Source organism: Teleopsis dalmanni, chromosome 1 (assembly GCF_002237135.1).
Source record: "Teleopsis dalmanni isolate 2A chromosome 1, ASM223713v2, whole genome shotgun sequence".
Taxonomy (NCBI): domain Eukaryota; kingdom Metazoa; phylum Arthropoda; class Insecta; order Diptera; family Diopsidae; genus Teleopsis; species Teleopsis dalmanni.
Genome location: NC_051846.1, coordinates 22,472,734 through 22,485,014, shown reverse-complemented (window position 1 = coordinate 22,485,014; position 12,281 = coordinate 22,472,734). Strand labels below are relative to the sequence as shown.

Here is a 12,281-nt window from a genome sequence, read left to right as displayed (position 1 = left end):
AATGCAATAAATGCGTAAAACAAGCATTGCAATGCACTTTCCCTGTGCAATGCACTTTTGTGCAAATGCAACCATTGCAATTCGAACGATTTGCACATCGCAACCCATTATCAAAAGCAGTAAGGTTGCATGTGAACGTTTGATCCTTGTTGCTTATTGTGCTGTGTGTTGTGTGTTGCGTGTTGTGTAAGTGTGATATATGAATGCTCATGTATGTGAGTGTATCTATGTGAAAATATTGAATTGCTTGTGTGTAAATTGAATTCGATTGAATTCAATAAAATTCAGTTCATTTCAATTTGCTGCTGTAGTAATAATTTCATTCAATTTTTTTAATTTGTTATTTTTTTTTAATACCCGTGTTTATTTCTTGATAGTTTTGGTTTGAGTGTAACTGTGAAATATTGTACAAGTATGCAAGTATGGAGAGAAAACTATTAAAGTTTGCAGTTTCAGTAGTACGGATTACTGAAACCTGTAGTTTTACTGGGAATTTTATAGTATTGCATTGACTGAGTTCAGTTGAATTTGTTATGTATTTACTGACAACGAAATTATATTTTAATTTTTTTTTTTGTTTTTTTTGTTTTTTTTGATACTTACTCGGATGTAAAACTTTCTGCGCTTTACTGTGACTAGCACAAAACGAAGAATATAATTTGAAATGATTTACATAGTAAAGGAAAGCGGAACCAATCGCAAACAGTACGTTCTGCAAAGATAGAGATAAAATTTAAGTTATTGAAATTGAAATTTCAGTTTGAGACAATGTGCATTTCAATCGAATATGTATTTTGTGTATCTTCTTAGTTCGTTCTTGTAGCAAATATTCTTTGTAAAAGACTAAAATTGTTAACAAAAACAAAATAAGAGACGTTTTTAAATAAGAAGAAAAATAATGTTATATTTTACGTAAAACAGATAAATATTTCTTGTTGTAAGATTTAAAAAATTTTTTTTTTTCAACTTAAATCAGCAGGTTCACTTTAGATATATGAAAAAAAAAACGATGCAAAATTGTAGAAAAAGAATTGAGTTCATTAAATGAAGTTTCTGCAAAGATTTCGTTTATTTTCAGTTGCAGTATTGAACTGGGTAAATGGTTAAAGTCAGCATGAAAAAAGGTAATTGAGTTAGGACAGATTTACCTGTTGCGAAAGCAAAAGACATAAACTAGATAACATGGTAAGATTAAATGCACCATCCATTTGCACTGCAAAGGATGTCGATAGCAGAGAAAATACTCCCTTTTAACACTACTGCAGAAATACAGTATTTACTGAATTACTTTTCAATTCAACTACATTTTAGCAAACGTTTTAAGGCATTAAAGAAAATTCAGGGCTTGAATTAAACATTAAATTAAATAAAATTCTAAATTTTAACAAAAAGAAAATAATAAATTTAATTGAAAATTGAATTAAAATAAATTGAAAGAGATGTGCATGAGAAAAAAATTCAATTTTTTAGTAAATAAAATTTTATCATTTATAATAAAATACTATATGCTAACTATTTACAATGAATTTTACTGAAGATATAGTCAATTCTATCTAAATAAAGAGTTGGATTATCCAAAAGCATTTAATTTTATATATTACATTCTCATTATTTAAAAATAAATATAGAATAAATCATATTTATACGTAAAATATAAGTAATTAAGATATTAATTGCTATTAATTTTTATTAATATAAAAAATATTTTGAAGTTATAATAATATATACAATATTTTAAAAACATCAAATTGTAAACAAATTTAAAAGGCATTCCATACAAAAGCATGTTTTCCTATAATATGCTTGAATAATTAACACTGGCTTGAACAGTACTATTACTTTTGGTGTATTTTTATAATAGATATCTTGCCTTTTTATGATATATATCTGCAGAAGTTCGTATTACTGAAGGTATTCACTGTTTAGGCTCAAACAAATGGACTTACCATGATATAGTAGCTTTTAAACACATTAGCTGGCTTAAGAAATTTTAGAAAAAGATACCCCTATTTAAAAGACTACTGTGTGGATTTTATGGAACGAAGAGGACTTGAAGATAGACTTCTGACATATACGTCTTTCTTTTAATTGCTCTTTTATTAGTACGGCATTTATATTGAATAATAAAAAGTTTCGATGTGTGAACTGCGACCTATTTAATTGTAAAACACACATAAATAATATCAACTCATCGATACAAACCTGGATATGTGAACAGTTTAAAGGCATAGAAGAAGTCAACATCATGATGACAAATGAATTATAGACAAATTGCTGAGACGAGGGTATACCCAGCACCTTATGAGTTAGATTAGACAAAAATAAAACGGAAAGCCTTTTGGGCTTCGGTAATCTATTGAGACTGTGAAATTGCGTTGATGCTTCAATGGTGACATATTTTGACAAATAACCACCTTTTATAGTTTTGTCCTGGACTACAAAAGATATCCAAGGGACTAATACTTATTTGGCGTGACAAAGATAAAAATTTACTGAAGATGCACAGAAGTACATAAGAAGAAGGTCTAAGAAGATAAAAACAGGGAATAATAACGGTTAGTTAACGGTCCGAGAGAAAATGTTCTCTGAGTTCTCTGATTGTATAAATTTATATGTGAATAAAATCACAGAAGAATTAAGCTGTTCTATCTTTATATGGGTATTTAATGCAAAAAGAGAGATTTGTAGAGATTATATATACCAGTAGCTTAGAGAGTGATAAAAAATTAACAAATGCAAGCTATTTAAACAAGATGGGAGTCATAATATAACAATTTATTTAGATACGTAATAATTATAGAGTGTTGTTGCTGCATAGTTGAAATAATCATAAATAACCACATAGATCCAATTAACTAATCTCGATTTTATAAGCCAACTCTCGTCCGCTTAGAATAAGAATGCTGCGGTGCTATATATTCTCTATATTCCTCTACGGGACAGAGGCCTGGACGCTGTCTGTTGCATCGATAAATAAACTCGAGGCTTTTGAAATGTGGTGCTACCGACGTATGCTCAAAATAAGCTGGACAGAAAAAATTACAAATACAGTGGTACTTCGGCGTGTCAACAAAGAGACAGAAATATTAGAAACAGTAAAACGCCGAAAGTTGAAGTTTTTTGGTCATATTCTGAGGCTTCCGGAAAAGTACGGACTACTAAAATTAATCATTGAAGGCAGAATTGAAGGTAGACGTGGCCCTGGGAGACGAAAGATACCATGGTTGAAGAATTTATGTCAATGGTTTAATAAAAATAGAATATCACTTTTTCGAGAAGCTGTACATAAAATCAAAATAGCAATCATGTTAGCCAACGTTCGAAGCGGATAAGGCACCTAGAAGAAGAAGAAGAAGAACTCTCGTCCAATACGTTTTAGGGAAACACTAACTTAAGATCTTTAGAACCTATGTATTTCAATTTTTGACAGTTTTAAAAAATATGCAGTAAAAAACATCTTACAAAGAATAAAATTGAATGTCTCCTGTTATGAATGTTTTTGAATACGTAGCCAAAGTAATTATCTATCATTACTTATAATAAACTAAACATATATTTCACCTTTATATATCTCGTCATCTGCTTATATCTTTTAACTCAGAACATTTCAATCACAATTAATTAGTTTTTTTTTTAAAAATTGCACTTTATGTGATCAATCAGTTTTCTTCTTACTTGTCATGAATTTCTCTTGAGTACTCGTATTATTCTAGGTATTAATTTCTTAAATAATTTTAAAGTACTTTAAATTGAAAAAGCCACTACAGAAAATAATGAAATCAAACTTCCTACTTTCAACTTCAACAGTAATCGCCTTTTTGATTCTAATTATTTCAAAGCATTTCTTTGCACTCGTCCATAGAAACTCGCACAAATAATCTTTATTTAACTGACGTCATATGATTATCGCTTGGAAAATAAAATGTGATTTCAACTGAATGCATTTTATCAACTTCAAATAAAAGAACGAAATAACAAAAAGAATAAAAATAAAAGCAGACATACATACACACATACAAACATATACATGTACAACTAAATTAAGACTCTCATTTCGAATGTTATTTAGACAGACATATAAGAACTCATACGCACTGATGTACACATAAACACACACACACACAGACATTCAGTCAAAGTCAATTAAATGCATTGCACAAGAGGATTAAAACAAAAAAAAATATATTTCTTTATATACAATGAGAAAGTATCTACGTATGTATTTGTGTCATTTGAACTCAAAAAAAACAAAATCAAAAAAAAAACAAAAGAAACCCTCACCCATACATAGTGACATTACAGTCAGATGTAATTAAGAGTTACATTCATATGATAGTCCCTATTTAAATGTGTAAGTCTTTGCATAAGCATTAGAGTTGGTGTGTATGTTCGTATGTGTAAAGGTGTTACATATACACGTGTGTAATTAAAAAGTGAATTAAGTTTGTATGTTCGTGAATTTGTCTGAGTTTTTGCATCTGTGTTGTGCACTGTAACGTACACTTTTCTTTATTTTAGTCACATTTTCTCTTATTTGAGGTTTACAAATATAGCGCAGAACAAAAGTAAAAACTTAATTAAATTCACTTTAATAATATTATCGTCATCGTTGCGCTGACAACAACAAAAATGACAGCACTGACAGCACTGACAACACGAAAACTCAAACGAAAAAAGGATTATTAAAACTAAAGTAAAAAGGATATCTTTGTTTTATGTCATCTACTTATGACTATTTTTGTGATACGATTTTTCAGTTATATTAACTTGAATTAATTATATTGTTCGTTAGCTTTTGAGAATATTCTTTCGGTGTTTGTTTGTTTTTTTCTAAGTGTTCATTTGAAGTACTAAAACTATTATACAGTAAATAAAAATTAAAACCAGATGCTTATAAATGATGTTTTTTTTATTGAAAAAATTAACTTAGCTAAAACGGTTTATATCAAAAATTCAGCTAAATACTAAGTTTAAAAAATACACTTGAAAATTTTATAAAAACTGAAATATTGCAAATATATTCCGTTTTAGATTTTATACTAAGGTAATAAATTACATCGACGAGCTAAATCGGTTAGCTGATATCACCCTAATCTGGGTTCTTGGACATACGAACATAGAAGAGAATGAAAAAGTTGACAGTTAAGCCCGCTCTGGTGCTTCCCGAGTTGTGTCACTGGCGGTACCGGTTTATATTACCCTAGAGATCTTCTACAACTTAACTTGCTAATAACAAGTAGAAAGCACTTGTCACGTGCAAATTTCAGATTAACATGGCCCGCCTATAATAAAAATAGATGCTCGGAACTCATCAAAAGAAACCGCGTGAACACTGCAAGGCTTACTGCAGTTGTGACTGGTCATTGGTAAGGACAATATGGCTGTCCAAAAGAGATGCGATTGCGGGCCAATACAAATTGCTGTAAAGATTGGTGGGCCGCAGAAATAAATATATTGTTGTTATTACAAATACATTATAACTTTATAAATTTTGTTCTAATATTAAATTTAGTTTTAGTAATTGATCAATTTTAATTCACTTATTTGGTATACCATAAACATAAAATAATGAAGATTTACCAGTAAATACGAATTTAAAATTAAATTACTTATGAATAATTTTATTTTTCCTATATATATAACTATATATTAAATTATTATATTTATATAAATAGTATATTTGTACATAATTATAAATTTCATAATCTAAAATATTAAATATTCCATAATTTTCAATATACGTATATATATAAATATATAAGGGTGGGGAACTTAATATAAATTATTTAATTAAATGGGATAATATAACAATTGGTATTGATATAAAATTATTAATTAATTAAATATTTATATATTTGGCAATATTTTTGAATTGAATATTAGATAAATAATAAATAATAAAATTTATAAATCCTTACCGATTAATACATCCCTAAATTTTTTAATCAAAATTAATATATATCTATTAATTAATTAAATATTTATAAATATTATATTTACATAATACACTTTCTTCATAAATGCCAGGTTGTGGCGTCCAGAAGATATAGGTTCTTAGCAAGATATTTCTTTAATAGTTTATCAGACTATTCATCGGTGAATATGAAAGACTTATTAAATTATCTAAATTCGGCTGGATGAATATGGTTTCTAATCTTCTATACTAGAGTTCTTGCGACGAATGCGGTAGAAAAACGGGGAAAAATCACTAATTGCTGTACACAAAAGTTATTGAATGTCCTCCCACCGCAACCAACCAACCAACCAACCAACCAACCAACCAATAAATTACAGGAGTATGATTAATCATATTTATTTCTCCAATTAATTTTTGTATTATTAGTCATGAAGGATGCATAAATAATATTTGTTTATATTGAAAAAATTAATTCAGCTAAAAAGGCTTAATTAAAAAATACAACTAACTATTTGGTTTTAAAAATAAGATAGAAATAAGCCACAAAATTTTAATAATAGTTGAAACATTGCAAACGTTTTTAATTTTTAATTTCTGACTAAAATAATATACTACAGTGCGTATGAGCAATGTTTCTTATATTAAATGCTAACAGTGTGCTTAGTGTGTTCATTTTCGCATTGTTGATCATAAAAGATGAATAAGAAAGTTTTTGAATATTATTTTTTTTGTGTGTATGAAAACTACATCCTTTGGCAATTTTATTTTTACAAAATCTTGTTTTCTTGACTGAATATAATTATTATTTTATTATAGGCGGCAACCTCACACCACATTTTAAGCATATATGTATTTGTATTAAATTTTATTAACATAAAATATAAATATAAAATTTAGTAAATACTGAATTTATAATATCTAAAAAGAATTAAATAAAAAATCGAAGTTCTATATAAAAAAAAATTATTTTTGTTGCCAATTATACGAGCTCACAATTTTTTAATATCATTTATAATAGAACTGGATAAATATTTATTATTTATTTCTGTTTAAAATAGAAATAAATGTAGCTCAGATATTCAAAAAACAAAAGCAATGGTGTGGATTTTGATCAGATAATATTAAAATAATTGTGTGCTGTTAAACGAATTTTACGATTTTTTTTAGTTATTTTTTGTAAAGACAATATGAAAGTAATTGCATTGCTGGAAAATAAATTTCATGTACAAAAAGATTGAACTACAAAATATACAAAAAATGAACTATAAACAATAAAAACATAAATTGGCGTAAGCAACGAAGAACCAAATGCTCCAAAAAGAATAAAAGAAGAATAAATGCAAGGTATAGTCCAAGGAAGATAGAAGCTAAATTTGGTTGCGATTTTATGTTTCGCTCAGTGCACTGATATTTTGAGATATTATAGTAAATACCACCAAAAAAAAAAAAATTTCGCTATCTACAATAAGGAGTACAAGTAGTGGTGGAGTAGAGGTATAAAGTTATTACTTTTAAATTGAAATTTTTTTTATGAGTTGCTATGTTAAATGAAGTGTACAGCAATATGGGCGAATACCAGGTAAAAATATGGTAGACAACTTGCAAAATGTAATAAATTTATTTTTCATTTGCAGTGGCGACCAGAGAGCAGTTGTTGGTCGTCCAATTTTCCGGTGCACTAATAATAATTTGCACAACAATAATAAAATGAATTAAAATTTGATTAAGAAAATGGAAACTGTTGGCATATACACAAGGATACTAACTAATACAATACCAGTTGATACAAATACAGATAAACTATTTTTAATTTCCTGTCAATATAAGCCAATTGCGAAGTTACTGCCTGCAGGTAGTGCATCTGTAATTTTAATTTATTGTTCTGTCTAAGAATTTATAAATTGTATATTGTAATAAAAATTCTGAATTTCATGTTTATTGAAGGAAATGATAAAAGTAACTTAGTTTGATTGTATATATTGTCACATGTATGCACAGCAAGTTAGGTAAAAATAAATTATTAAAAATGATGCATACGAAAAAAAATTATGACATAAAATGAAGCACATTTATTTATAATAAAATATCTCAAGAATATAATTCAAAAAATCTATGAAAATTACTTAAGGTATTAATTAAATTTTTTAGTATATAATAGAAAGGAATAAAATCACATAAGTCAAAAAATTGATTATTTTTAATTATTATTTTTAGTAAAGAAAGTTCAAAAAATGTCTCCAAATTGACTAAATTAATTGTAATCTGTTATTTCTTTTGAGAAATATTTCTTAATTCTATTAAAGAAATATTAAAATATAACTGATATGAGAAATTATGTATTGCTTCATAACTGTTTAGGAAAAAATTGAGAAGCAACTTTGATAAAATCTCTGCTAGTAGTGAATAATAACAATGGAATATATATTCAATCTATACAGTCATTACTGTATTGGTTATAATACTATAATAGTGTAATAAAAATATATCCAACGAACACAAATAAAAGCAAATATGATTTGTCTAAGATAGTAGAGCTTTAAGAAGTTCAAATACGGACGCAATGGCTTCTACTTATGAATATTTCGAGGATTTTTAATAACACTATTTTTTAAAAGTTATTAAAAATCTGGAATATGTAACCATGTACAAAAGTGCAGAGCTCATAGTAGAATTAGCCGACGAATTTATTTAAAATTTTTTGTTCTATTTTTTTTTTAAGGTAAAAAATGCACATTGTTTTTAAAAACTATTCATAACTCGTGTACTTACCCGGAACTGACTGGAATGGTCAAATTTATGAAAGTCGGGTTCTAGTTCAAGTGCTTCCTCTAGATTTTGCAAGAATTGTCTTTGGAATGTCACAATTTCATGGATGTTACCGAACAGCGCATTAATTTCAGCATTTGACAGGAATGTTTCACGTTTCATTGGCTCCAAGTAATGTTCTAATAGATTATTTAAGTGCTGCAAAATACACAGACATATTTTATTGAATTTGTCTTATAAAAAAATTTGATTAATTTAATTCATATTAAAAATAATATAATTATTAAAAAAGTAAATTTATTATTTTTGTTAAATATATCAAATAAAATTACTTTTATAATTACTTCTTATAATTACTTTTTTTTTATGAAGACGTGGTATTATATTTACAAGCAAAATTGTTTTTATTATATGGCAAGCATTTAGAATATAAAATAATATAACATAGTCTAATTCGAAAATGTAGGTAGACTGCAATGACATGCCTGATCACATAGAACTAAATAACAACAAGTGCGCAGATAAGCTCGTAAGGACGAGATCACCCACTGAATTCTCTGGACCGGAGCCTTATTATGGTATACGTTGGTTTATAACAAAGTATTCGATAGAAAAATGTTTTGTACCCGAAAGAAGTTTCTACTTGTGCGACCCTCTAGGAATTCAGGCTAAATAGCTAGTGCATTTATACAATAAGGTGTTGTTTCTCAGTAGAACGGAAAAAAGCTTTTTGGCTGGTTATTTCACCAGTTTTTATGGTGTGCGTTATTTGCTTAACAAGACAGAGTGATATTTTTGATTAGCTAAAGAACAGGTAGGGTATCGTTACTGTTAGTAGAATGGAATTGCGATTAATGGCAGATTATCTAACTATCATTATGGTTAGACTTATCATCTTAACAAGAACAAGAATATCGTCCCTGATTTGTAAGGAATGACACATCTTGTCACATCTTCCCTTATTGTCTGGTTTTGATATGGTTCAGCACGAGACTGTTAGGTTGGAAGTTCTAATACTCGTCCGAAGTTAGAATGTCTTTAACAACTGACATTTAGTTTTTTATTTAAAAGCTAAAGTGTCTTCTGTTTAGTAGGGGTCGGTAAGATACACAATCGTGGTCAAAATATTCTGCTCTATGGAAACTAGTACCCATACTTATTATTCTATTTTATAACATTGCATACTCAACTGACTTACTGAACTGTTATCTAGTGATACATTTAGATGTTTACTATAAATCCATCATTTTCTTATTCATATTTTAAGCACAAGCCCTTAAAGTATTATCTTAAAATATGTTAAATAAATTTTTTTTGTTAATACCAACAAACATAATTACAATATCTAACGGTTCACATAATTTCGTCAGAGGTTAAATACAAAAATATTAATTTGCAAAATACAAAACCCAAAAATGTCACTAATTATTTAATTAAGCAAATCTGTTTTTATCCTTTCTAACTTTTTCTAGCAAACTTTTACATTATAATATTTTATTGATAAAAGTAAAACAAAGTTCATAAGTAAATTCCGAACAGCAGTTCATATTTGCAATTTTTCTTACAAATTAAGTAAGTAAGCAAAGAAAAAAAAAACAGAGAAAAAAGAACAACAAATTGTCTACCATACTTCACATTCCAGCAGAATGTAAATAACAACTCTGTAGCTTCCAGGCATTCACAAAAATTTTCTAGAGTAATTATTTTTTTTTCCTATCCACCTTGCCCACCGCAGAACGTTACTCACTTGGCGTTCAGGCTTTACATAATTTGCAAATTAAAATAATTATTATTATCCTTTCGTGTTTTGCTTATCAGTGCTGCTGTGAATATTTTCATTTGTGGAAGAAGCGAACCTGCTGCCATGCCACAAGTAAAAGGATTCCACAAAAAACTACAGCAGAAACCAAATACTTTAAGTGTTGGCAAGAGTAGTAATAAAATTTGCATTTAGCCCGCATTTTTGCACCTCAAGGGTTTTTATTTTTATAGTAAGAAAATTAAATAGAAAATCGTAAGTAACTCTTCATACTGCGCATCTCTTTGGCAATTTACTAAAATCCACTTTACTACGTTTTCCGTCATGCTACTACTATCTTTCCTCATTTACTGTTTACTGCTCTATTCAATGCGCAGCAAAGCAATACATTTCTTTACTTTAGTACTTTTCTTTTCCTTTCTTTACTTTCTTTACTTTCTGTAGGTTTTAAGTAGAAAAGTAATTAATTTTTAAGACGATTATCATACCTCGTATCTGCTTTTTGTCCCTATTGCTTTGCTTGCTACCTAACTACCTAACTACATATTTCATTTACTATTTCTATTTTAAGCTATTTATTCATTTTGTTTTATTTTTCTCTATTTTGTCTATTTTCTATATCTTTTTTGTCATATAGATATACAAAATTTATTCATTTTATTTCTGTCGTTCAAGTCGTTGAAGTCGTTTTTATCGTTTTTGTCGTTTTGGATTTTTATATTCTGTTATTCGGTGTCATGCTAAGCTCCAACACTTAAGCGTATTTTGTATGAAATCTCCATTGCTGCTTACACTTGAAACGAAGCCGTAAAGGATCTGCTTTTTTGTTCCACTAATTTGTAGTGTTGCATTAATAATGCACTCCTCAAGTTGCCTAATGCGTTTTAAATGCGATGAAAGGCGATAAGAGCACATTAAGTTCAACGATGCTTTGTACTTTTAGGGTTAAAAGTGTGCATCAAAATAAGATTTTGAGTACAACTTGAAGGATTTAATTATTTATTGCATGTAATGAAAAACGAACATGGAAAATTAATTTTTATTTTTTTATTTATAAGTGAGAGGTTTTTCACAAAGATGTAATAGAAGAAAATTTTTTATTAATTTAGTAACAAAAATAGTATTTTAGAATTGTAAAATCAGATAAAAATATATAACAAATAGAAATCAATTCGGTATGATTCATTTAGTTTTAAATATTTAACTTTTATAATATTGAATATATATTTTATTAAAAAAAACTCAATTTATTATTAACTGCCAGTTTTACAAGCAGCGACAAAGTTGGAAGTAATGAAGTCCACAAACATAGATTGGTTATGCCAAACCATCGATTACAGGTCGTTGCAGTTGAAGTACAATAATGGATAGAAGATACTGGAATCATGAAAGAGGTTGTGCTGTATTTATTCATAGTAATGCGCGACCTTTTTCATTTTAAAAGATAGACTAAAAATGAAAATGTTTTAGCTACAAAGTATTAATTTGTAGGATGAGTGGAACTATGCAGAAACCCCGCACCTATCAATGAGTTAAAGTGCCCAGATGCAATAACTTGGAAAAGGCTCAACAATGAGATAAAGAGGAGTAAATATATATGTAATAATTTTTGAGTGTAGCTTCGTATTGGCATTACATGATAAAGCTTTTAATGTCATATATATTTAACGAGTTAATAGTCGATAAAATACAAAACGGATTATGAGTTGCAGATTAATGGGGTTGGTGATAGTTAGCAACTTCTCTCCCCTCTCTAACATAGGTTCACCTCATTTAGGTATACTCAAAGAACTCGGCAATCTATTTGTCAATTTTTGCAAAGCCGTTTGTTTTTATTTC

General features: G+C 28.1%; 1 protein-coding gene across 1 annotated transcript in view; it reads right to left on the bottom strand.

The window, feature by feature from the left end:
- Nucleotides 1-12,281, bottom strand: part of LOC119678179 (protein still life, isoforms C/SIF type 2-like) — a 16,333-nt gene that overhangs the window by 1,810 nt on the left and 2,242 nt on the right. The window contains exons 2-3 of the mRNA XM_038089881.1: nt 8,687-8,881; nt 604-712 (exon numbers count right to left, since the gene is read on the bottom strand). Coding sequence (XP_037945809.1) covers nt 604-712; nt 8,687-8,881 — 304 coding nt within the window. The remainder of the gene's footprint in view (nt 1-603; nt 713-8,686; nt 8,882-12,281) is intronic.